General features: G+C 44.4%; 1 protein-coding gene across 3 annotated transcripts; it reads left to right on the top strand.

Moving 5' to 3' along the window:
- The first annotated feature begins 226 nt into the window (after positions 1-226).
- nup93 (nucleoporin 93) lies at positions 227-25,437 on the top strand. Of its 3 annotated transcripts, none has more exons than XM_026176754.2 (22): positions 227-378; positions 1,217-1,399; positions 2,300-2,417; positions 13,299-13,361; positions 14,727-14,855; positions 15,541-15,615; positions 16,474-16,566; positions 16,677-16,816; positions 17,063-17,195; positions 17,714-17,871; positions 17,974-18,139; positions 18,280-18,373; positions 20,686-20,877; positions 20,961-21,087; positions 21,171-21,243; positions 21,672-21,716; positions 22,160-22,276; positions 22,358-22,476; positions 22,553-22,670; positions 22,756-22,839; positions 22,945-23,073; positions 23,470-25,437. In XM_026176754.2, the coding sequence occupies exons 2-22, from the start codon at positions 1,221-1,223 to the stop codon at positions 23,578-23,580; spliced, it is 2,463 nt and encodes an 820-aa protein (XP_026032539.1). In that variant the 5' UTR covers positions 227-378; positions 1,217-1,220; the 3' UTR covers positions 23,581-25,437. The 3 variants fall into 3 exon arrangements, with proteins under 3 accessions (XP_026032539.1, XP_026032540.1, XP_026032541.1); XM_026176755.2 differs by having other exon boundaries at positions 233-378; positions 1,220-1,399; XM_026176756.2 differs by lacking the exons at positions 227-378; positions 1,217-1,399; positions 2,300-2,417 and adding an exon at positions 8,836-9,146.
- Positions 25,438-25,646: the final 209 nt, after the last annotated feature.

Genomic DNA, 25,646 nt, shown 5'->3' with positions numbered 1-25,646 from the left:
AGACCTGCGAAATCTCTCCGTCCCACACCGTGGGTGCCGCAGTCTCCCACTGAAGGAGCTGCTCAGTGCTGTCACAGTCTGCTGCATGGGGTGGGAGATGTTGTATGTATAATAACAATAATAATAATAATAATGATGATGATGATAATAAATTATGACTGTAGGTGACGATATGCTTCATTAATATTTGAAACTAGAGAAGAAGAAGAACTTCCGGGAGGGATGCGGGATTGTCCAATCACGATCGACTCCAGAAGTGCCGGTCGGGGCAAATAATGTACTTGCGTGCTGAAGAAACGGAGTAACAGAAGATAACTGTAAATACATTCACGCGTGGAGTATAAACAGGACCGTATTTTCTCCCACCTCACACAACAGGTATGAAGTGTAGTTGCTTCCAGCCGCGTCATCAAAATGAACTTTTTGAGTTAACGCAACACTGAGCATATGTAAGAATAATAGCAGCTTAGCATGCTAGCTAACGTTGCACAGTGTAATTCATTCTGACTTGTAGCTACATGTTAGCATGCTAACGAAGCTTAGCCAAAAGGACAGCACTACAATAAAATAAAATGAATTCAAACATGTTTTTATCGTGATTCACATCACGCCACTTCACAGCAGCCGGAATTAAGTTTCATTTGAAACTGTACATTTTTGTTGCTGTTCCTAAAGCGAGTTTATAGCAACTAAGCTAACACCACAGCGCTCCATGCGCGCGCTCCAGGTGTTGCTGTCAACTGTCCGAAAGCTCACAGCTGTATGTCCTTATATACATGGGTGTTTATGTTATTCACAGTTTGTATGTTATCGACTAGGCCTAGTCCTAAACGTGTTTTGTTGTTGTTGTGGCAGTTCTCAGCTATATTACGTCTGAAACGTTTACGTGCTCACTTTACGTTTACTTCTGAATTTGTGTAAATCTCCATCCACGCAGTTGAGGAATTGCAGTACATTTTAACCCAGTCCCTTCTTCTAAGGATTGACAATGAACAACAAATAATACATACAAAACCTTTAGTCGGTGAGGTACAATGTTGATTAGGTTTCTAAAATAACAGCAACATATTTATGCAAAATTGTCCAGGCCAATTATACCTTTTTCCCCCCAAAAGGATGTGAGCACCCTAAAATTATAGCTCCCCAAACCACTGTACACTAGTCATCTCACCTCTGATGATGTTACATGTAAATATCTTCATTTGTTTCTCTATAGCAGCATGGATACAGAGGGATTTGGGGAGCTCCTGCAGCAGGCAGAGCAGCTGGCTGCTGAGACCGAAGCAGTGTCTGAACTTCCTCACGTCGAAAGGAACCTTCAGGAGATCCAGCAGGCGGGGGAGAGGCTTCGATCCCGCACCCTGACCCGCACCTCCCAAGATGCTGCAGACGTAAAAGCGTAAGAAATATAAGATAGAACTTTATTATTTTTCCTGAGGGAAATTCTTGTGGTTTCTGTTATTGCACAGTACTATAAGAGTGGAAACAAAAACACTTAGTAGTCACAGAGTAAACCAGCAAACAACAAAATAAAGCTGAACTATAAAATAACAAGATACAACCAAGAACGGTATGAAATATGAACATCAGTATGTGCAGATAGGCAGAAAATGTCCCACTGTTAATCATAATATTACTGCTACTGGCAAAAATGGTAATTGATAACAAATGAATGGTTATCTATGTGTACAAAGTTGTATAAATAAAGTAATTAGATCCCAATACCAGTAAAGAAAGGGACGGGCTATTAGGGAACTAAATTGGTGGTAAACAGTCACACAAGGCATCAGGTCTAATTTTTAAAGATCAACATGAAAAAAAGAGCCTGGGAAGAGTTCCTTTTTATATATAGTGGTAAGAATCCTACTAATAATAATACACGTTTCACAATAACAGACTTAGTATAACAGACAGATTTAGTATAATCTACTGCAATATATTCTCATGTAAATAAAATGTAAAGTATAAAATCATTTTTCATTTGTTTCCCATTAATCTCTATGATAGACACACTCATTTCTAAACTATATGTTTGGTTTTAAAGATTTAAAGAAGATATTCCTTAATCAATAAGCTTGAGTGATATTTAAAGGATTTAATGTATTAGTTTTAAAACTGCATTGATATTAGATTGAAATTCTCTCTGTGATGTATGTGATGACACCTGATCTGATGCGTAACAGTTCACATCAGTGGTTTCTGTAACGGTGGTAAAGCGTTCTGCGACCTCTAGTGGTCACGTGGAGCAACTACAGTTATTTGTCAGTCAGTTCTTCATCACCTTTCTGTTTCACCTCAGGTCCATCCTCCTTGGTTCCAGAGGTTTAGACATCTTCCACATTTCTCAGAGACTAGAAAGTCTCAGCGCTGCCACCACGTTTGAGCCCCTGGAGCCAGTCAAAGACACGGACATACAGGTAGGGCTGCTCAATTAATCGAATTTTAATCTCGATTACGATCTGGGCTTTCAACGATCATTAAAAATGACTGAGCTGATTATTAGCCCCTCCCTCGTGCTTTACTCTCGCGCTGCTCCGTGTGGCAAATCGAGCGCACCTCTCTGCATTTCGAACACGTGTCACAACAATTAAGAGCAGCGGTCTCCAACCTTTTTTGCGCCACTGACCGGTTTATGCCCGACAATATTTTCATGGACCGGCCTTTAAGGTGTCGCGGATAAATACAACAAAATAAAACTAGTACCGGTACCGAAAAAAAGAAGATTTATTAATAACACACGTGAAAAGACCCAGGAAAACCGAGTAAACAATAAAAACGATAACAAAATAACGCTGAAAACCGATAAAAACCCTGAAAAACAGACATTTCACACCTGAGCCTCAACTCTCGCGGCCCGGTACCAAACGACTCACGCACCGGTACCGGTCCGAGGCCCGGGGGTTGGGGACCGCTGATTAAGAGGACCCGAGGGAAGCTGAGCAGAAGTTATTTGGAGAGGAGAGTGACTGCTGTTGGTTGAAAAGAGGTAAAAAAAACTTCAGTGGTGTGGAAACATTATGGGTTCAGTCAGACGTGGATCAAGTAGACACAGTGTGTAAACTTTGCTACAGTGTAGCTGCACCACAGAGCAACACTGCAAAGCTCACTAAACACAGATGTTTACATTTTTCATTTATTTCTTATACTGCAAACATTTGCACTGTTATCAGTATTTGCACTGTTTTATATTATTTTTTAAAGTCATTATTCAACACATTGTTATTGTTAAATAAATATTGTCAAATAATTGAGATCTCAATTTCAGTGAAAATAGTTGTGATTATCATTTTTGCCATAATCGAGCAGCCCTACATACAGGTACCATAAACTAGCTGCTAGCTAGCTGCTAATGCAGTGTTTTTAACCTAAATGAACTGGTTCACTAGAGGAAGACTCGCTTACTACTGAGAGCACTGAGAGGTATTTTGTGGAGTGAAATAAGAAATATTCCATTGACAGATGGTAAGAAACTAGTACCTAGTCTTTTAATAAGCATGTGCATATTTCACTGCATTTAGAAGTGAGGATTAAATTTGTTTTGTGGCTAAGGTCTGAAAGTAATTAACTGTAGATAATAAGTCTGCATTTTGTCCCCACTGACAAGATAAGCCTGATAAAAACTGAGCAAGTGTGAAGTTTGTTAGTTAAAGGCTGAAAATGTTGAAATTTATAACTGGAGGCTGAACAGAACAAAGATTTAAGAGATAACAGAAATAAGTACACAAAGCCAATGAGTTAATTATTCCAGTGGAAAATTGGGTTTGCTGTGTGACCCACAGGCTCTGTTTTTGTGGACAGTCAAGAAAAATGACTTTCATGGAAAATCTCATTGGTTTCAAGGTCACATTGTGCTGTTTATTCTCTTTAACTTTGAGTTTTGATCATATTTTCTTTCTGCACATTCATTAGACTGTACTTTACTATATGATGACATGTATCATCAGTCACACTAAACTACATCTGTGGAGTTGCACTGAATTAAAAAAGCTTTCACCCATGTAAAAGCAGTGCATGTCACATAATGTATAGATGTGGCTCTGGAGGTTGTGCTGTGACTGAGTGCGTGTACACGATTGTAGAGCTGAACAGAATTAATAGCATTTGTGATGGATACATGGTTGGCATGTTGTCGCATTTAGTCAGGCGTGAGGAGGTAGTTGTGTTATGTGTGTGTGAAACTGTCTTGTAGTTTGGCAGGTTTGAGCGTGAAGACGTCTGATGGATTGCCAGAGGCCATGCTGCTCTAGTAGAAGTTGGTTAGATCTGAAGATTATGCAAGTTATGGAGAAACTGTGATGCAGGGAGGTGGAACAAAGTGAGCTTATCGTGCGCTTCTGTCCTTTGTTTTAGGCTGGAGGCTCAAAGCTGCATTTGCTCCTGTGGTACACGTGAATCTTGAACTGTTTTGACGGTATTGGAGACAGAAGGTTTAAATGTAAAACAAAGGTTCTGTTAGAAGTCTGAAAGTGCAATATCAAAGTTGCCCAGTATTCTTTTAATGTTGAGTACCAGACTTTTTGCTCCCTGAGTGCTCTCTCCGTCCCTTATTCCCACCCTGCTTAATCCTCCTGTATTGGTTACTTATTTCTCTCCACTGTATCTGTTCTCTCCATCAGGTTTCCACATACATGTGCCACCACTCTATCACCCTCCTTTCTTATCTCTGTGGTTTTTCTCTTCCACTGTTGCAGTCCAGCCTCTTCTCTGTTTCATTGAAATCTTCTTTATTCTTATTGGTCGGCCAGATGTATCCTGGCCAGGGTGGGTTTCACTCACTGACTGGAAAAGCACTTAGCTTCTGGCAGTGTGAGGGTGAACGCGCGCACGCACACACACACACACACACACACACACACACACGAGCACTCTGCCTCCCTGCGATTGCTCTTCTGGGTCTAGAAGATGACATTGCATTACGTTTTATTTCAGGAGAAATTTTCCACAGCTGTTTCAGACAAACAGCTGCTCAGTTTAAACAGCCACATTACAGGAATTGGTCAGATAAATGGAAAGTCAGCTGAGATAGTAGTGTTGTATTGGCATTTACCTAATGGGCCCTGCGCTGAGCATATTCAGTATAAATAATTATGATCAAAAATGGAAAATTAATGGAGTGCACTGTACAGTTTTTCATATGATACTGATGCTGCTGTGGGTATCTGCTGATGCCAAGTAGTTATCTGATACCAGTGTTAAACTAATAAGCTGTATTCCTCCTCTGGAGCTCTGCTGCTGAGGCATTGTGAGGTAAACCCAGAACAGCAGAGAATTGAAAAGATCGGCTCCGTAGATCAGCTTGTTGAGTCAGGATTGGACTCCAGATGTCAGATTGTTGGATGCATAGACTGCACACAGTAGTCTTTCATATATATGTGTAATCTATAAGCACAATATAGGATGATTTCTGGACAGCCAGGCTAACTGCATAATGGAGCTTAAACAAAGTCTTCACCATCTCCATTAAGCCTCTGTTTAGTGGCGCAGTGAGCCTTTGCCAAAAATAGTTGTTTACTTTGGTCTTAAATCGTAACGTTGTGATGCTCTACTCTACCGTCCCCCAAACTAAAGGTAAATCTAGTCTTTAGCAGCATCAAAAAGATTCATGTTTTAGCCTTTTTAGTTGCTTTACAACAGTTTAAGCTAATCTAGGCAGACCAAGGTGAGTAGTCATTTAGAAAGCTGTCTGCTCCCCCATGGGAAATTCTCTTTTAATGAAGATCATAACGTCACATACACACAGTTTGAATTTAATTGCAAATTGTGACTAATTGTGAACCTCATTTAACTGGGCGTGTTTGGCTCCATGACAGTGTGCCAAAAATGAAGCAGAATTTCAGCCAGAATAAGGAAACAACGAAGAAATGTAGTTTAAATTTGAACCATTGAAAAGAGAAACTGAGCTCAGCTTTTTCCCCCCTCCATTTAACTGATGGCAGTCTCAGCCACTTTATATCATCAAGTATACACAAAGGAGCAGAGAGGTTATTTGATCATGATGACGATGATAATGAAGAAGGCATCACCAAGAAGCTGTTTGATGCACTTTGTTGAACAGCTGAAAGCAAACAGCCTTTCCAGAGTATTCTTAACACACAGACTCTACATTTGACCTGCAATTTACGCTCAAATGCACTGATGTAGTCGCTCAAATCTTAGTTACTTTGGAAAGAAAGGTGGAAATAATGTCTACTGAAAAGAAATAAATGGTTTATTCTATAATTACACAGCTGGTGCAGTAACAGGAGTATTCTTATTAAATATTTAATAAAACTCTGAAAGACTGTAGTAGTTTATATTTGCAGTACTTACAACACGTTTTCTCGTCACTGTTACAGTGACAAGAACACTTTCTTTAGGGCCGCGTTCGCTCTTCAGTCATCATCGTTGGAGACTCAAGCCTTTTGTGTGTAAATGCTAACATATGCGTTTGTCATCGCCACTTTCAGGACCTCTGTCACGTTCTCGCGCTGCTCAGTTCAATCTCACACCCAAATGTTCTTCTTTAAGATCAAACACACATTTCAGCACCACCTGTGTTTGTACGTGATGGAGTTACTCAAATGGAAGCATCCCCGAAATCAGTGCACATTTTTGTTATTTTTTAATTAGCTTTGATTAATTAGGAGTGAAGTTTAGCTTTAGTTTACTGTTACTAAAACTTTGATCTTGTTGCTTCCTTTCCTGTCACGATACACTTTATATTAGACTTTTTCTTTGTCACAGTCTCACAGCAGACTATTTGCAGAAGTTATTGTTCGTACAGATGCATTCCTATAACCACACAAAGGATGTAGCCTGTCTATATTTAACTAACACCCCAGATATTATCGCTGCACATGGACAGAGTCTCCGTTTTTACAATCACATATTGTTGTGTTTCATCTGCAGTCTGTCAATGATTTTATTCATCAGCCAACTTTTCATCATCAGTTTAACTTTCAATTTAAATCTACGCTTTACATTTTCCTCGTTACCGTTGCTGACTCACACATGCATGTGCACCCATGGCAACCCTGAAATCAAAGAATGTATCCAAATGTAACCGAGGACCTCTAACGTGTGCCTCGTGCATCATCCATCTGTGCATCCTCGCTCCTCAACCAACCCGACCTCAGTGCGTCAGATTGGGTTTAATTTGGTTTAAGGGGTGCGAGGCAGTAGAGGCTGCAGTTCTCCAGGATAGACGGGACACAAAGGAAATGGAAAATGTGCTGTGTTTTTATGAGTGTGTGTGTGTAAATGTGTGTGTTTGCGCATGAGTGAGCTGGTACATGCCTCTGCGGCTCACACACGCGTGCATGTAGAGGGCAGTGGTGTGTGAATGATGCGCCTGTATATATGCTGAAGCGCTCCTATAGGTTGTGGCCGTATAGCTCGTCTTAGATTTTGGGCTTCGTGGACGTCGGAGCTGCTAGCAGGAATTAGCATGTTTTTAGATTGCACATACTATGGACAACTTCATATTTAGTAAGATTATGTGGTTGGTTAGATGAGGCTGAGTCTGTTCCAAACGTGAATATATTTACATCTCATGTTTAGGGTCTTTATCAGAGTGCAGTCTGCTTACATGTTTTTGTTTCCTGTGTTCCCATCAGTGCTTACAAAGGATTAACAGGAAAGGATTCAAAATCAAAGCAAAGCAGAGAAAGAGAAGAGATCACATGAAAAGAGCAGAAAAATGAAACTGTAGAAGTGAAAGGCAGAGAGCAGAGCGGGTAGAAAAATGGCGACCGGCTTCAATATTTTTCCGTCTCCCTGTCCTTGTCTCACTTTTCACTGTTCCATCTTTCTCTGCCAATGCTCTCTTTCTCCTTTTTCGTACATCGCACTCTTTCTACGTGCTTCTCTGCTTTCATTTTTTCCCTTTCTCTCTTAAATTGCATATTTTCACATTTTTCTGCTTTTTATCCTTCTCCCATTTACATCCTTTCTCTTCCTCTCCTGTTCTTCTGCCCTCCCCAGCCCTTAAACACACACATATCCCTCAGCAGTGATGGCATGCGTTCAGCGGACGCAGTTGGCTAAGCCCAGAGCATCTGCTGAGATACACGAACGCTCCTGACATAGCTTCACACGATGTGTGTGTCTCTCGTGCACAAGCCTCGTGTGCTGAGATTGCATGCCTGTGTGTCAGGCGCTATCGATCGCTGCTGTATACGGTGTCTGAACCGTGTATTTATGAATGAATGTGTAGCATAGATTTGTCTGCACGTGGTTGCGTGCATCCCTGTCTGCTTGCCTGCACACATGAATCCAGTCGTGTGTGTGTGTGAGAGAGAGACTATGTGCACAAAACTTCCGGAAGTGCATGGATTAACATGCCTGAAGCTGTTTGTGTGTGCACGTGTGCACTATAATAGACAGACTGCATATAGGAATACCCCCCACGCACCCACCAACCCATCCCCTTTCTCCCCATGTGCCTCCCAAACCCTTCATTAACTAAACATGACCCTTAAGAGCATGATTAGCCTCATTTCGAGACAGGATGTCGGAAGCCATCAACCGAGGGGGAAAAAATCCATTACTATAATTGCATTGAGCTGAAGGAGGGAGGAGAGAAGGAGGGAAGAAAAGAAGGATGCATAGATGGATAAAAAAAGAAGAAAATGAGTGGGACTGAGGGAGGGCCGTCAGAGATGCTAGGACGAAGTGAGAGATGGAGAGAGAGACAGAGGATGGAGAATGGCTGTTTGGGGGGGTGTCAGGTGATGGCAGGAACTGATATTCTATATGAATCCATAGTTCTTTCTCGCGGGTTCCCCCTGTGTCTGAGCGCTCAGTTGGTACAGCCCTCCGACAATAAAACAACCTCCAGCGAGTCTTGATGTGGCACTTTCACTCGATTCTCCGGCTCACGCACCAGAGTCACTGGCCTGCTTTGAACGGGGAAAAGGCTGCGAGCGGACCGCCATGCCGGCTCGACGGGGCACAGGGAACACGCCCCAGCATGGCGGCCGCTGCTGCTGCCCTGGCACAGTGACACGGTGGGATGGAGAGGCGAAGAGACGATGCAAATGTCCTGGGCTGTCAGAGCCCACGTACCTAGGCTCAGACAAAGAACTGAAAACCAGTTTTTTACTTTTCCTTGTCTCATCCTGCCCTCTCGTCTGTCTGCCAGACAGGCAGAAAGGCTCTCCTCATGAGTGAGTATTGCATATACATACATGGATACACACACATATACATGTACTCACTGATGGGTATGTGCTTTGTGCGTCTTACTTTTTGTCATGTCTTCTCTGCTGTGCTACAGTGTGTGCGGACATACATGATGATGGAGATGATTGAGTCATTTGTGAATGTGAGGCACTCTGATCATTTATACTTACATGTTATAAATGTATGTTATTCATTTTCTTTATTTCTATTTCACCACACAGGAAGTGAAAGAGTGAAAGGGTGGGGTTTCTCTCTCACACACACACACACACACACACACACACACACACACACACACACACACACACACACACACACTCAGGCAGTGGTCGGTTCATTCTGTCATGGTAAATGTTTTTGCTTTGGTTCATAATGACTTCCACAGTGAGGCTTTTCCCCGTCAGCTCGTTGAACGTGCCCTTCTGTAACCTCTAGATTCCTGGAAATCACACGTTTCTGCGTCGGCTCGGTATCTTAATATTTTTCGTATAGTGTCATAAGCATGAAGCTGGCTCAAAAGAGTGAAAATTCAGATGTTCTGATTTGAATGAGTATAAAATAAGATTACCTTTATGCGTAGATGGCGTGACTGTCATTAGCAGTGGAGACGGGGGCCTGTATGCCAGCACAGAGATTTAGCATGCGTACAAGTTTGAAGAGAAACCTTTTTAAATATCACATTTATACTGTATGCTAAAATTTAGTCATGTTTCATTTTGGCGTATAGAAAATAATATTTTTAGAGTCAAATGTGCACCGAGCTTTCACATTATCTCCATACTGTCGATGAATTTGGAGACAAAGAATGGAACTTGGATCATTTGTATTTATATTTGAAGGCCGACTTGTCCTCGCCTTTACCTTTCTTCCCACCCCCATCAGTATTTCCTGATTTATCAACCATGATCAAATAATTTTCGGTGGCAGTGCTCCTCTTCCTGTAGAAGCTTCTGGGCTGTCTGGCCAGCAGGCTGTGGGTGTTCACAGCAGGTTGCAGATCTCTGAGGATACACAATACAGGGGTGGGGCAAAAGAAACGTGCATCTTTGATACGCCGATACCCCAGTGCTCAGTGCATCATCGAGTGTGATAAGCACATTTATTAAAATGTGTTTTTTCATCTTTCTTACTTCTAAACGCTTCAGCGTTGCTTTTTTAAATGCGTTTCTCTATTTCATGGTTATTTTTACAGTTTGGGAACAAATACGAGGAGGAATTAAAACATTGGCAGCGATTAGTCAGCGCGAAACGCCGGTGTCTGGGCCTGAACAACGTGCCAGATCTTCGGACTGTGTAGTGCTGATCAAAATTATAAGGAGGTTATATGCGACAGCGATGCTGTGCCTGCCTGCGATGAAGCTTCAAACATTTTAAGGAGCAGTTACGTGAAACTGGCCACCCCCTGTGGTGAAGAGGGAAACAGTGTATCCAGCTACCAGCAGTCCTTTTTATCAGATATCTAACTGCTGTAATATTCATATTTGATTTAGTGATTTATCAACCAAAGCCAAAAAGACAGAAATCATTTGCATGTCAGATAAATGGGATTGTTGGCCTCAGCTTTTGGCTAACTCATCAATTTACACTTGGCACAAAAAGTAATGTATAGGCCAGTGGTTGGCAGCACTGATAATGACATCAGTCACAAATGTTTGCCACCTGCTGAAGGAAAAATGACGAGGCAGTTCCCCCTCGGTGCCCAATGTACCGCCGTAGTTTTAGATGCTTTAAGCCCCGCCCCCTGCCTGTTTCTGTAAGGATCGTCAGTCTCATCGCCTTTTCTCCAATTTACAAGAACACTTGGAGTCATCGCAATCAGCCTCTGATCTGTGAACGTTTCATTCTGTTCTCTTCATTTTTCCAGTGCAGCTCTCCTGCGAGTGTTGACCTGAGCTCTTCTTTGGTTTGAGTGGTTAAATATAGACCTATTGTCAGCCTCTCCTGGGAAAGTGAGACGGGGAAAAAACGAGAGAGGGACAGAGCAGGAAAGGGAAGCTAAGGGTAGCAGGGATGAGCTGCTGCTATAAACGGGCTACGTTGGAGTCGCTTCTTTTCTTTCTTAATTACCAGAGTAATGGTGTTGCATGTAAGTTCACTAAGTTTACCTTTAACTTGGCTGTCAGCCGTGCAAACACCAGTTTTTCAAGTCTTTAATTTGCAGTGGATAATCTGTCATAGATAATTAGATTTTCACACAGTAATATGAGGAAGTAAATGATGTCTTTCTCTGTCACTTTACACTGACCTGAATGAATGCTGTGGCTTAAACTCAGTGACGCGGTACTGACCCGTTTTAGAGGAGACGCGATCCATTACGGTTTAACACGACAACGTCTCTAAAAGTCAACTGTAGCACAAAACCAGATTAGCCACTGGTTATTTTCCACGTAAACTCAAACACCTGCAGCGACTGCAGCAGGAAACGTTTCTGTCCTATTTTCTGACCGACCTCTGCATAGACTTTTTTTGGATCTTGACATCATCTTTTGTGACGGGAACTCTTCTTCTGCAGCTTTGAAGATGTCACAATATAAGTAGTTTCAGCTGTTTCCAAGATGGAAAATATGCTAGTTATAAAGATGTTGTTTGACAGACTGAAGCGAAATAAAACCCAAAAGATATCAATACTGCTCCACATGTAGTGTCAGATGTTTAGTGTTTGCAAGCCCAGAAATGATTAACATGGAGAAATACAAATACTGATAATCAGTTACTGACATGTCTGTGGTGGCAGGTTGTGCTATTCATAGTCAAATTTAGCATTCTGCACATTTTCATCATGCATAGCTAAGCTGTAACTTACTCTTGAAAAGACATTTTCCTAATGTTTAGACCCAAAGAGCCAACAGAGTTGAAATACTGTCATAAATCTACGGAGCTAAATAGTGAAAATGAATATTTCAATGTTTTCAAATTTCTTGCTTTATCTAAGAGTGCACCTACATGGATTTATAGTAGCACGTTCTGTTGGTGCGTGTAGGTGTTTGCCTGTGCTACAACCCACGCAGACATGCTTTGCGGACAGGCCGCAAATCACACACAGGTTCAACTGTGATTGGTTGAAAAGTGAGGTCGTACATAAACGGGAGAAGTGTGAAAAAGCGTAAAGAAAATATTTTCAAACATCGGCATGAAAAGAGCAGCGAACATTTCTCTGCTCTTTCTGTTATAACTTCTCTCGTGTCTGCGCGGGTTGCGTGGGACACTGCCCCCTGGTGACGGTAAACGGCAGCAGCACGTAGACGTCAGTCTGCTAAACTGTCGGTGGGCTCATCGCAGAACCAACGCCACACCGTGAAAAAGCCAAAAGAGATAAAGTTCTGTGTGCGTGTCCAAGAAGGCTGCAGTATTACAGGAAGTACAACTATACGATTATATAGGGCTCATTTTTTCTTTATAATAAACCTTCTGAACATTTTATGTGTCTGTTTTTATTCTCACTGGTAAAAAGGCTCACCCACAGAGTGGTCAGCAAAAATCAGCACGTAAAATCCAATAATCACTTTCTTTGACTGATCCAGTTCGGATCGGTAACCTGTGGTAAGCCTGCTGTACCTTAGTTGTGAGTTACTTGATGGTATTTTGTTATTGACAGTTCTTCAGAAAGGTGTTCATGCAAATTGCCCATTTAGCGTCAGGCAGAGGTGATGTGTGTGTGAGCTTGTAAAAGGAAGAGGTAGAAATTGGACTGAGCTAAGCATTTGGACATAGACGCACATGAGAGGACAGGAGCGAATTCAGCTTCTTAAGAGCTGAATAAACCGTCCTTGGCTTTGGAAACTAGCTGTCTCTGATCAACTGCTTGCTTTTGGGGGTTTGAGGCTGAATTATCCTGCTTGCTTCAGATTTAAAGTCAGACAATGTCACCAGTAAATGATTATTCTGTTATCTGACAAAGGGAACAACCTTCCTCCAGTCTAAGAAGCTATTATGGCAGGGCTGCACGACTTGCAGTTATATAAACCTAAAAAAGCAGAATAACTCAAGGTTAGCGGCAGTACTTACCTGCACATGATAGAAGTGCACCTTTGCATTGACAAACGTGTTAATGTAAGCCAAAGCCAACAGGAACATGATGCACAGTGTGTTCATCACCGTGACTCCTCTTCTCCCCACATCTGTCTGTGTGTCTGCAGGGCTTCCTGAAGAACGAGAGGGACAACGCCCTCCTGTCCGCCATCGAGGAGTCTCGCCGCAGGGTCGGTATCTGTCCAGAGTCTCGTGGCCTCGCAGTCTTTAGTCCTGCAGTGTAGGAAACTAGTTCACAGGCACTGTTAGAGTAACGCAGGCCTGCAGGGCGCACGTCCGAGTGCGATTATACTTTTTATTCTTTAGATGATTAAAAAAGAAGATGACATAATTAGTCCCAACAGTCACAGACAGTGTGTGTTTGTTTGTCATATACCGAGGTTTACAAAAGCATTCGTTTCACTGTCTCGTAGCATCAGCACATCACAATACCGAACACTTAAAAACGACATTTTTAGTCATTTCTGCTCGCTGTGATCTAAAAGTCCTTCTGGTGTGAACCTTTGGGGAATGGTTCTGAAATGGCTTCCCTGATGTGCAGAGCTAATAGGCCCCTCGTTTAATTAGCTGCCGTTCCCATTATCTGTCTCCGCTCCCCGAGAGAGGAAAGGGACTTATGTGCAAGGGTGGGGAAAAACAAATGCACTGAAGATTAAAAAGAACGTGGGTGTTAGATGTTCCTGCAGATTTTTATCTCGTAGCTTTAGTTTTGACATCAACATGAAAAGCAGGGCAGGCAGGCATGTTACAGTAACCACTGGAGCTGCTGCATGCTGTGTGCTTCTAAAACCAAAAAGGTATTTGGGCAGGAAAAAGCCCCGATAACAGAACGTAATACATGTATAACATGAAACTGCTTTTTTAAATTGTTAAATTACTGCGATGTGTCGCTGACCAGGAACGTTTATACTTACGATTTAAATACAATTTTAATATCTTTTTAGACTTAATGCCGTTTTTAAATTGTTTAAAGCTTTGACCAAGTTAACCCAGTAAATGGTGGCTTTAGTCTAGATTTGCATCTCCCTAAGCTGGAGATTCAATTATCTCGAGTTCCCATTATCTCACTTTGAAGTCTCTGTGGAGGGTTAAAATAGACGCCACCGAGTCCTGGTGGACTCGTCTTCACAGGGGTCTGCTGTTAAATCCAGTTTAGTGTGTGCGATGTTCATCTTACCTCGTGGATGTGGATTAACGTACTTGTACTACAAGGACAAATTATTTTGCTCGTTTCTAGCGCTTCTTATTTTTTGGATGATGGAGCTCAGTGCAGACCCCTCCACTCATCCTGCCTGGCAAATGCATTGTTTTAGCTCCTTCAACTTTAAGGTCATCTTGACTTTAAGCCAACTTATTTGTGATTTGCTACCACTCACAAACGGGAGGGTTTGAGTAGCTGGTGCTTGGGGCAGAGATGACCATGTTAAGGACAATCCCCTGTTTAGCATCTGTAACACAGCTTGACCCCAGTGAACTGTGTTTTTCTGCACGCTCGAATATGACTGGAGGCTTGCTTCCCATCGCCGTTTGTTCAGACGTTCCTGCTGGCTGAAGAGTACCATCGGGAGTCGATGCTGGTTCAGTGGGAGCAGGTGAAGCAGAGAGTGCTGCACACGCTGCTGGGAGCAGGAGAAGACGCTCTGGACTTCAGTCAAGACGTGGAGGTACGGGACAGGGAGCCGTATAGGTGCTCATGGTGGCACCTGCACATTGTAAATGAATTTTGCAGCAGCAAGTCGGTCCATGTTTGTGTCATTTTTAATGCGTTCATGAATCTGTCATTTGTAGTTATGAACAATAAATTCAGAGGTTGTGTCTCAGTTAACGTGCAGGTGTGTCAACAACACGGTGGATTTATCAATCGTGACCTCGTTTGAGTATGAAGGAAACATTGCTGTGTGGAGATCAGAACTGTCAAGTGCTGCATCGTTCCCGCTTCATTAGGTCTTACAGATAGCATCATTTTTGTAACACAGTTAAACTTCTTGGACTGAATATGTCTGCTTCAAAGAGCATGTCAGGGCTGTGACGCCACACACTACCTGTCTACCTGCTCAACTAAAACAAACAAGCTAGCGTTTTCATCTCAGACTCAGAAACACTATTTTTATCATCACCCTGAGCAAGAAACAAAAACAAGACTTTGATCTTATTGTGTGGGATTGTGTCCCAGCGTGTGTCGAGCAGGCGGGCAGTAATCAGTCGGGACAGGACGTCCTCCTGTCTCAGACTCTCAACATGCAAAGTAATGAGCAGCAAAAGTTCTCCTGTTTAGACACAAACGTTTCAGCAGCACGCGACTGATCTACTTCTGTCTTTGCTTACCACCTGACCTGCGGTCCATTACAGCCCAGCTTTGTGAGTGAGGTGACCGCTCCAGGAAGAAGTGCGCTGGACAGCGTGGAGGTGGCCTACGGACGCCAGGTGGGTCCCCGATAGTCTAATTATTTTGGTGTGAAAATTTCAGGTAAATGCACACAGCACATCAACATTCCTGTTTTATGCAAATTACCTTTCAGTGCATTCATATTGTGGCATTTTGCACAGCAGGTTATTGTTACTGAAGCATTTTTATATCAGGTTAACGCTGCAAAATCTGAATGCAAATGTTACTATAAGGGAAATACATTTTTAGTGGCACTAAAATGTGTTGTGCTAATGCCTAATAATGCCTGTTATTTATTGCTTTTTCTTATGTAATAAATGCATAGAAGAAGAAGAAACGTGTATTGATTACATACTGGGATCTAATGAAGGGGAAAAGGAGGACATCAGCAGAGTGTGTTTTAATACAAACAGCGCCGCAGAGCTTGGTAGCAATAATAATAATAATCATCTCTAGCTGTGTTCTGTTAAACATGAAGCTGTCGGCCGATGGTTTGGTTGAAACGGGGTTACAGCAAAGCCTGGAAGCTGCAGATCAAACATATGGATTAATTGTTCTGCAGAGGGGGCGCGTGTCCCCGCCCCAGCGCTCCACCCAGCATCATCCAGGATGACCTTCTGTCGCTTCCACTCGCTGCACCACATTTTATTACTTCGACCATGTGTCGACACATTGCGTGCGGCGTCGTTTGTCTGATTTTCGTGATCCTCTTTGACGACCTCGTCAACATTTTGATACTTTTCGTGCTGTTTTTTATTGTGAACCATTTCACTCGGTGGTCGTAAAAAAAGGTTCATTTTTAACCGGAGGCTAAGTTTATATGAAAGTTTTGACATTTCCTTATAAAACGAGCATTTAACAGTTTGTGGACCTGCCTCCGTTTTGTTCTCCGTCAGATCTACATTTTCAATGAGAAGATAGTGAACGGTCACATTCAGCCTAATCTGGGAGATTTATGTGCTTCAGTAGCAGAAAGCCTGGACGACAAGGTAGGAACGCTGATCTCTCACTGATGTATCAGCCTGAAGTTACTTGTTACTGACAGATGTAACAGATTACTCGGTATGAACGCACCTTTCTTTCTCTCTCGTTCCTCCAGAACGTGTCAGAGTTGTGGCTGATGGTGAAGCAGATGACAGACGTGTTGTTGGTTCCAGCCAAAGACACTCTGAAGAGTCGCACTAGTGTTGAAATGCAAATGGCCTTTGTGCGCCAGGCACTTGCTTTCCTTGAGAACAGGTAGCCGGTCCTGTTTTTGTGGATACATGCATGGATCTACAGTTTGCTGAAATTAAGCTAGAATGAACCATAAATATTGTGTGTTAGCCCTGCGACAGACTGGCGACCTGTCCAGGGTGTACCCCGCCTCTCGCCCTATGACAGCTGGGATAGGCTCCAGCGCCCCCCGCGACCCTGAGAAGGATAAGCGGAAGTGAATGGATGGATGGATGGATGAACCATAAATATGAATTCTGTCTTTCCCAGTTATAAAAACTACACCATGGTGACTGTCTTTGGGAACCTCCATCAGGCCCAACTAGGAGGGGTGCCTGGAACATACCAACTAGTGCGCAGCTTCCTCAACATCAAGCTACCAGGGCCTCTGCCTGGCATGCAGGTACCACACGTGTATACACTGTTTAAATGTTTGGCTAATAAAGAAAGCCTGCAACACGCAGCTTTATTTAACTTTCCTACAGGCCTCATCACTTTTTTAAAAATTGCATTGGATTGCATTTTTATTATTTCCACTCCAGTCGTTACCTGAATAACCTTTACCACACTCATTTGCTTTCCTCACTGTTGCAGTAATACTGTCTGTGCAGGGTGACCCAGGCTTGGTGCATGAGTACCTAATCAGAATAATCTGATGGGCTGATCAGAAATGTCATTTATATTTAAGAGTTTATCTTTTCTTTGGCATTCATGCAGTTGGTCATGCACACCTGTGCTCTAAAAGCCAGCGACTGGTAGGTGCAAACGGTTTAATTTCCCACCGTTGCTTCACTGATTCTTGATGAGTCTGTTTGGCTGACAGGTCACATCTGCAGTGCGAAGCTCCGACCGTCTGAAGAATTAAGCAGTGGCTGCAAAATAAATAAATAATACGACCACTCTGTTCAATTTGCACAACAGGACGGCGAGATAGAAGGCCACCCGGTGTGGGCTGTGATCTACTACTGCCTGCGCTGTGGCGACCTGCATGCAGCCATGCAGGTGGTGAACAGAATGCAACATCAGCTGGGAGATTTCAAGACCTGGTTTCAGGAGTACATGAAGAGTCCTGACAGACGGTGAGCTCTGCTCAGCTCATTCTCATCCTCTGCACACAGAGAAGTCCTGAAGGTCAAACCGGTCTTATCGCGCTTCCCGTTTTATCTGGTTTTCCTCTTTAGACTTTCCCCGACTTCAGAGAACAAGCTTCGCTTGCACTACCGCAGAGTGCTGAGAAACTGTGCCGATCCATACAAGAGAGCTGTCTACTGCATGATTGGGAAATGCGACATCAATGACAACCACGGCGAGATAGCAGACAAGACTGAGGACTACCTCTGGCTTAAGGTACCGTTCCCCTGGTTTGCTGTTTTTGGGTTAAAGGCACGATTTCCTGATCCTGGTCGGTTAGAGATCATCGTCCCAGTTTGATATCTCGGGGCTGTGCTGCTCCCTTGCGTAATGTGCGTCGCGTTGTGTCCCCACAGCTGAACCAGGTGTGTTTCGATGATGACGGCAGCAGCTCTCCTCAGGACAGACTCACCCTGCCACAGCTACAGAAACAGCTGCTGGAAGACTATGGTAGGGGACTGAAATTCTCCTTCAGCTCTCGAAATAACTACAAATATATGAACTTGAGTTTCCTGAGAATTGCGGTGCATCACATTGCCTCTCCACCTTCCTCTTTTTCCATTATCTCTTTGCCCGAGCACAGAGGAACAAGCACAGGCTTGCACGGCCGAGCTGTTTGCACCTCCCGGGATGCAGATTTTATTTGGGTTACTGTTTGCTCTTTGCCTCTCGTGCTGTTGTGAGACTGCATCCATGTTTGTGCGGACACGTAGAACGCAGGGTGACGGCGTGCACACGGACGACCGGTCCCTCGTAAGGAGCGAGTCGTCTGAGAAACAAAATCTTAAGTTAAATTTGAGTCCGTTAAAACCTTTTTAACTACATCAAAATGAGTTTCCTTGAGTGCTGGTTTGGTTTAAGCCGTTAAAATGTTCAAACAGACGTATTAGCGATGGTGCGAGCACCTCTGTGCACAGAGTCGAGGTGCACAACCTGTAATGTGTGTGTGCTGGTGACAAATCACAGCACGCTTCAGGATTTGCTTCATCAGGTGATTATTGTTGTCAGCGTCTCGTTGTGTTCTTACATGATGTCAGATTCACAATCTTTAAAACATCATATAGATGTTAAATGCTAAACATGTGAAGTTTTCATCAGTAACATCGGTGATCGTTAAAGAGAAGTGATTCATTTTCCTGTGTAACTAATCGCTCGATGAATATTTCAACTGTTTCCTGCACATGAATATTCTCGCTTCTCTTTGCTGTACCAACAGCTCGAAGTACTACCCTCCCCATAAGCCTCAGCAGCTGTTGCCATGGACGACGAGCCAAGTGTGACTCAGAGCTTCGTCATAGTCGGCAGGAACAAAAGTTCACGAGTCTGTTTGTGAATTGATTTCTTTTCTGTAACCTGGAAATGTGGAAATAGCAGCAGTCGTTCATCTTTGTGCTCATGATGATGAGACTTTCCTGCTTTGGAAGCGCTACAGCTACCTGCATCAAATTAACCAACACCTACCACCACATCTCCACAGGCTTCATCAAACACCGTCAGCAAAGCTCCTCAGCTTAAAGCAGGGAGATGAAAATGGGTCAAACGCCGTTAAGAGTGCCCGAAACAAACTGGGCCGAGTTTATGTCTCACCATAATTAATATTACAGCGAGAGACTCGGGGCACTTTTTGGGGCATGCGTGGTGTTGAGCACGGAGCTGCACACCAGAAAGCTGAGAGCAGCCTTAAAGAGAGCTGTGGGTCAGCTGCTCACGCCTGTGAACAGGCACCAGCAGACACGCTTTGATTCTTCATCCAGAATCGATTTAAAGTAAGACTTCAACATGTCCGGGACACAAGTGCAAGGGCGCAAGGAGGCCTTCCCTCCCACAGACGGAGAAAAGCACAGCTTTCTCCCTTGGGTGTTGCCTTCTGCAGGCTGATCCTGCTCTGTTCAGATAAGACTCGGAGCTCTCTCTTACTCTCCCTCTCTCTGTCCATCTCCCATTTTCCCGCCCTCGCTGCTCGGTGGGAAGCACAGCCCGGAGCCTCGTTCTGCTTTCTCTCTCGCTGCCGCTCGCCTCCCTCGGTTGTCTGGCACAGCGTTCCTCGTTGTCCTCCATCTTGCTTCACAGCAGGACACGAAGCCCAAAACCCGTCTTCATTTCTCTCACACGCTGCCGGTGCCGGGCTCGTCTGCTTTCCTGCAGCCCCGTCCTCTATTATCGCCGTCCCACTGATTTTTGTCCTTTCACATTCTTTGCTGTGCATTTCTTCTTTCTCTTTTCTTGTTTGCAGCGCCCTCCCCCTCTCCCCCCTCTCACACCCACACTCCTATCTCTCCCCCTTTGTCCTTTTTATTCCCTTCATCTCCCCCCCCTCTCGCCTCCTCTCTCCCTCGCTCTCCCGTTTTGAACTAAAACGCTGGGAGTCTGCGATAAGGCTGTAAAATGGCTGACATGGTCCACCCTGCTCTCCTCCTCAAACTTTCAGCCAACAAGAGGATTAGGAATTATAATTAAAAAGTAAACTTGATGACTAAGTACCTGCACTCAAAAAACGTCTTTAAATTTCTCCTCCCATGTTTAAAAAAGCCGGACGTGGCCATGTGCACAGCTCTGTGAAGCGCAGAGTTTCTGTCTGAGACGGTGAAACACCCACACAGGTGACTTCCATCCATCTCCGCAGAGTGATCGGAAACGCTCGTTTACTATGTTCATGTGGATGTGAGCAGCGCGACCCGTTTCCTCCTGAACTTGTTTGCAGGTTTTGGTCACAGACACTTGATTTTCCCACCTGCCGTCTTTATTCCGCCTCTTCTCTGCAGGCGAGTCCCATTTTTCTGCGAGCCAGCAGCCCTTCCTGTATTTCCAGGTGTTGTTCCTGACGGCTCAGTTTGAGGCGGCGGTGGCTTTCCTGTTTCGAGTCGAGCGACTCAGGAGTCACGCCGTGCACGTGGCGTTGGTCCTGTATGAGCTACGGCTGCTGCTGAAGTCCACCGGTCAAAGCGCTCAGCTACGTGAGTATCACCTTTATTTTGTAGGGTAATGCACATGCATATTCTATTTCCTGTCGATCTCACTGATCACATCGTCCCCGCAGTGAGCCAGGAGCCCGGTGACCCTCCCATGGTGCGTCGGCTCAATTTTATCCGCCTGCTCATGCTCTACACTCGCAAGTTTGAGTCCACGGATCCACGAGAAGCGCTGCAGTATTTCTACTTCCTGCGGTAAACACATTTCTCGCCCTGCACCACACACACGATATGTTGTACAGCTCCAAGTTTAAATTCATGTTTCTTCTTTTTTGCAGCAATGAAAAAGACAACCAGGGCGAGAACATGTTCATGCGCTGTGTCAGCGAACTTGTCATTGAGAGTCGAGAGGTGGGCGGCCCGTCTTACTCTGTGGTCGAACGTTAGCACAGAAGCTTTGCGCTGGTGACAGATGAGCTGATGTTGAACATCTTAGAAGAGCAGAGCTGGTTCACTGTGCTTCCCGCAGGGCAGATGAGACCTGCATGATTCCCGGTGTTGTCCTCGTTAAATACGATTGGCTCTGAAACAGCTCATGTGTTTAAAAAATACTTAAAGAATATGAAAAATAGGTATATGTTAAAGCAACGTTTGACAAATGTTTGTAATAAAAACAGGTGTGAGGAGCATGGAGTGAATTTTAGATTCAGAACAATGTGTTGCTCTGTCTGGTTTTAATAACTGATCTCTCCTGGAAAACAAGTTTACATGTGAACTTTGACGATGTTGCATTCATGTATTTATTGTCATGTGGTGATTTGTACTTTGTCCTCTTTTAGTTCGACATGCTTTTGGGCAGATTGGAGAAGGACGGCAGTAGGAAGGTAGGACGATGGACACGTCTCCGATGTCTCGGCTCACTGTCATCTGGTCGATGGTTATTTCTATAACCTGCCTCCCTCACCTACTGTCTACCCATGTCTTCCTCGTCTTGCTTTGAATTTCTCTTCCCTGTCCCTGGGGGGGTCCTTTGGCACGAGTCCCGCATGTCTCAACACGCCCCGTTCAGCAGCACTCGGTTCTGCTGTCACGGGTCGTCCCACTCACGACTGACAATGTTAAATGCGTCACGGCGCATCGTTAGATGTGCAGCTTCTGTATTAACGGCTTACTTAAAAATATGCATCGACTTATTTTGATGGACAGTCAGACTTTAAGGACGGGTTTTATTTTGTTTGAGTAACACAATAGAACAGAAGGCACATTGTTACTGTCAGGACTGCACCTCTCTCAGCCTCACGCCCGTCTCCCATCCTCTCCTGTCTAGCCCGGAGTCATAGATAAGTTTGCTGGGGACACCAGAGCTATCATCAGTAAAGTGGCTTTGGAGGCCGAGAACAAAGGTCTGTTTGAGGAGGCGGTCAAACTGTACGAGCTGGCCAAGGTGAGCAGACCGTGCACTGCGCAGTATCTCTGCAGAGCTGTCGCTTTGGGATTCGTTCACTTTACGTGTGTCTCTGCGTAGAACTCAGACAAGGTGCTGGAGCTGATGAATCGGCTCCTGAGTCCCGTCATCGCCCAGGTCAGCGCGCCTCAGTCCAACAAGGAGAGGCTAAAAAACACCGCCGTGGCCATCGCCGAGAGGTAAGGACACGGACACGCCGTGCGCTGGTCAAAATCTACACACGCACCTCCGTAACCTTTTCTTTTCCCTCTGCAGGTATCGCTCTCAGGGCGTAGCAGGAGACAAGTCGGTCGATAGTACCTTCTACCTGCTCTTAGACCTGATGACGTTCTTCGACGAGTACCACGCGGGGCACGTCGACAGAGCGTATGATGTGAGTGCAACTCTGAAAATGAACAAACAGACATGAAGGGAGACGCACGCGGCCTCGTCACATTAACGCTGCCTCTCTCTGTCAGGTGATGGAGCGCTTAAAGCTTCTTCCGCTCAGTCAGGACAGCGTGGAGGAGAGAGTGGCGGCTTTCAGGAACTTCAGCGATGAGGTGTCGACTCGGTTCTGGACACCAGACACAAAACCGATACTCAGTCTTTATATGGGCTCCACTTCTCTGCTTTCTCTTTATTTAAATGTCGTTTTGTTCCTCCAGGTGCGTCACAACCTGTCCGAGGTGCTGTTGGCCACCATGAACATCCTCTACACGCAGTACAAACGCCTGAAGGGGGCGCCAGCCGGCACACCGGGACGGCCACAGAGGACCATGGAGGACAGAGACACGGTGAGGGAATGAGCACAGCACTAAAGACGTGTGTTTATAGGTAGATCTGAACCTAACGCATTCTGTTTTTATACAAAGATCCGTTTACTTTAAATATTTGAGCTGATACGAGCACATTTAGTGGCAAACTGAATATATTCATGTGACATTTTTGGCAGAGTTTCTCGTTCGTCCCTTGTCAGTACGTCTCCGTCGCTCCTCTGGATTCTACCTTTTCACTTCTACTTACATCAGACATAGAAAGCCTGGTGACCCAGAAGCTTGCTGACTGCAGCTGGTGTCTACAGAAGGATTTTAGGTTGTGTCGAGCCGGCTAGTCTATGCCCAGCTCGCTGGTTGTTAAATATTCTGTCTCACTGATGCGTTATGTTAACACGCCATCTCTTCTCTGAACAGCAACTGCGCGGTCAGGCCAGAGCCTTGATCACCTTCGCTGGCATGATTCCCTATAACATGGCCGGGGACACCAACGCGAGACTGGTGCAGATGGAGTTACTGATGAACTGAGACGCGCACACACACACACGATGAGCAGAAACCTCTGGGAAGACCGGCTCATTCACACGCTCACCTGCCATCTTGTTGTGTAAAAGCGGCGGCGTTCATCGCCATGTTGAGCCATACGTTGGTTTTTTTGCTCATCTGAAATCCTGTCAGTCTGTTTTTGTTATTTCCATTGTTTTGTTTCATATTTGTATCTGTGATGATTTAGAATAAAAAGTTTGCTTTTCGTTCGTCTTTTTTATTTTGAAACATTTTATGTTTCGTTACATTTTCTTCCTTTTTTTCCTCATTTGGCTTCATTTTATTTCAGTGCTACTGTCAAAGTTGTGACAATATTATGATATATGTGTTTAATACGGGAGCCGTTACACGCAGGCTTGAGCACATTAGTCATCACGCACCTATATTAACTCGCACAAAGGAAATACTGGAGAACACATCCTGAGAGTGAACTCGTCTAAAACAGAAGGTGCAAACACTTTTGTTTTTTACCCAACAGACTCGAAATGCTCCATGTCCCCCCTGAGGGAATAAATCAGGTGAAATCTAATTGAATCGTCTCCCTGGGAAACGAAACAAGACCGTTCCTCTCAGCCTTACGCAGTCCCGAGTGTCGCAGGCCATAGCCGTGCCGTTTCCACAGGCTGTGGAGCGTCCTGTCCCCTGGCAGATGGTTGGTTGGCTCAAGCTCAGCTATCGGACTTGGGGGGGGGGATATTTCTGTTTCCATCAGAGGGGAAATCAGTGGAACAAAACATTTTACCGCACGCTGCAGAACGAGTGCGTCCTCGTGATGCTCGTTCCTTGTGCGTATTTTCAAAGGAGGTAGTCTTAAACTATTTTATTAGTAAAGAAACCAAAAACTAATCTTTGACTAAAAATGTGGACGTTGTTTAACTTTGTGATACGTTTGTATGCAAAGTTCCTTCAAATCTTTTGTAAGGGCGCACCGTAATCGCCCGGCCGCGCTCCGGCCAGCATTTAGAACAGCATCTTAACCACTCCTGCCTTTATAAGCTACCTGAACTCAGACCGAGCCCCTCCTGGAGCCCCTGTTGAACATTCAGCAGCACAACCAGACATCGCTTGAGGTTTGCTAGAAAAACTGGCCCTCCATCTCCTCTGTTTGTGGCCCACATTCTGTGTCCTTCAGTCTGGCCTGAGAGAACACAGATGGAGGCTCATTCTGTCTCTGCTGCTCCACATAACTGTGCAGACGGGTCGGAATCACTCGTGGTCACAAACACAGCTGAGCTGAACGGTACAGGAGGCCCACGCTGTTGTGCTCGAGCGTCTTTTTGTCTCGCCTTTGCATTTGTTGTTTTATCGCCTCCTTATGTTTTTCCTGCTTACGTCGTCAGGGCCGCGTTAGACTGTATTGGGCGGTGCAGTCTCTCAGGAAAATGCTCGTGCGTGTTTTTAAGAGCTCCGTCACCCGAAGATCTGCCTCTCAGGTGTGTGTGCCGCAGCTGGTGTTGTGAATCAGGCCGATGACACACACCTCTTATAACCCGGCTATTTCACAACACCAGGGTGGCCCTGCACCGCTGCCGACGAGACGAGGACCCGCTTCAGCCAGACGGAGCAGAGCTGGGAGAGCTCAAGTCTTCAGTCCTACAACGATCATTTGTGTACCGGTACTTTGAAAAGGGAAAATAATGATCGCGTTTTTGTCAGTTAAATCTGCCGAGATCATTTTTTTTTCTTTCTTTTTCAGTTATTTTAGTCAAATTCACTCTGATATCAGGTACATCTGCTTGATGAAATCTTCCATAAACTCACCGCGTTGAGCTGTAAAGCATAAGATTCCCTCTTTGGTCCATTAATAAAGTCCAGTATGTTTCTTTTCTCTTTGACTGACATTATAGTAACACAGTGGATTGTATTACCTACAGCTAGAGGGGAAGCATCAAAGCACAGAACAGATCATTTCAAATGTAGCAGAATGATTCTTTTTCTGCTTGCAAAGACAAGAGCACACATGGCTACATTGTAAATCTAAAGCTAATTACCAACAGTGTAAAAAGAGGACATCTTTGTACTGTAACAGTATTTCATCTTAAACCAAA

This window comes from Astatotilapia calliptera, chromosome 7, assembly GCF_964374335.1.
Source record: "Astatotilapia calliptera chromosome 7, fAstCal68.1, whole genome shotgun sequence".
Lineage (NCBI taxonomy): Eukaryota > Metazoa > Chordata > Actinopteri > Cichliformes > Cichlidae > Astatotilapia > Astatotilapia calliptera.
This window is presented reverse-complemented; position numbering and strand designations above follow the sequence as displayed.

What these genes read in the sequence shown, in the direction of transcription:
- nup93 (XM_026176754.2), top strand. Translation starts at nt 1,221, where the DNA reads ATGGATACAGAGGGATTTGGGGAGCTCCTGCAGCAGGCAGAGCAGCTG. An exon ending in CTTGCTTTCCTTGAGAACAG is followed by an intron (nt 16,817 to 17,062) that starts GTAGCCGGTCCT and finishes TGTCTTTCCCAG; the next exon opens with TTATAAAAACTACACCATGG. An exon ending in GCCGTGGCCATCGCCGAGAG is followed by an intron (nt 22,477 to 22,552) that starts GTAAGGACACGG and finishes TTCCCTCTGCAG; the next exon opens with GTATCGCTCTCAGGGCGTAG.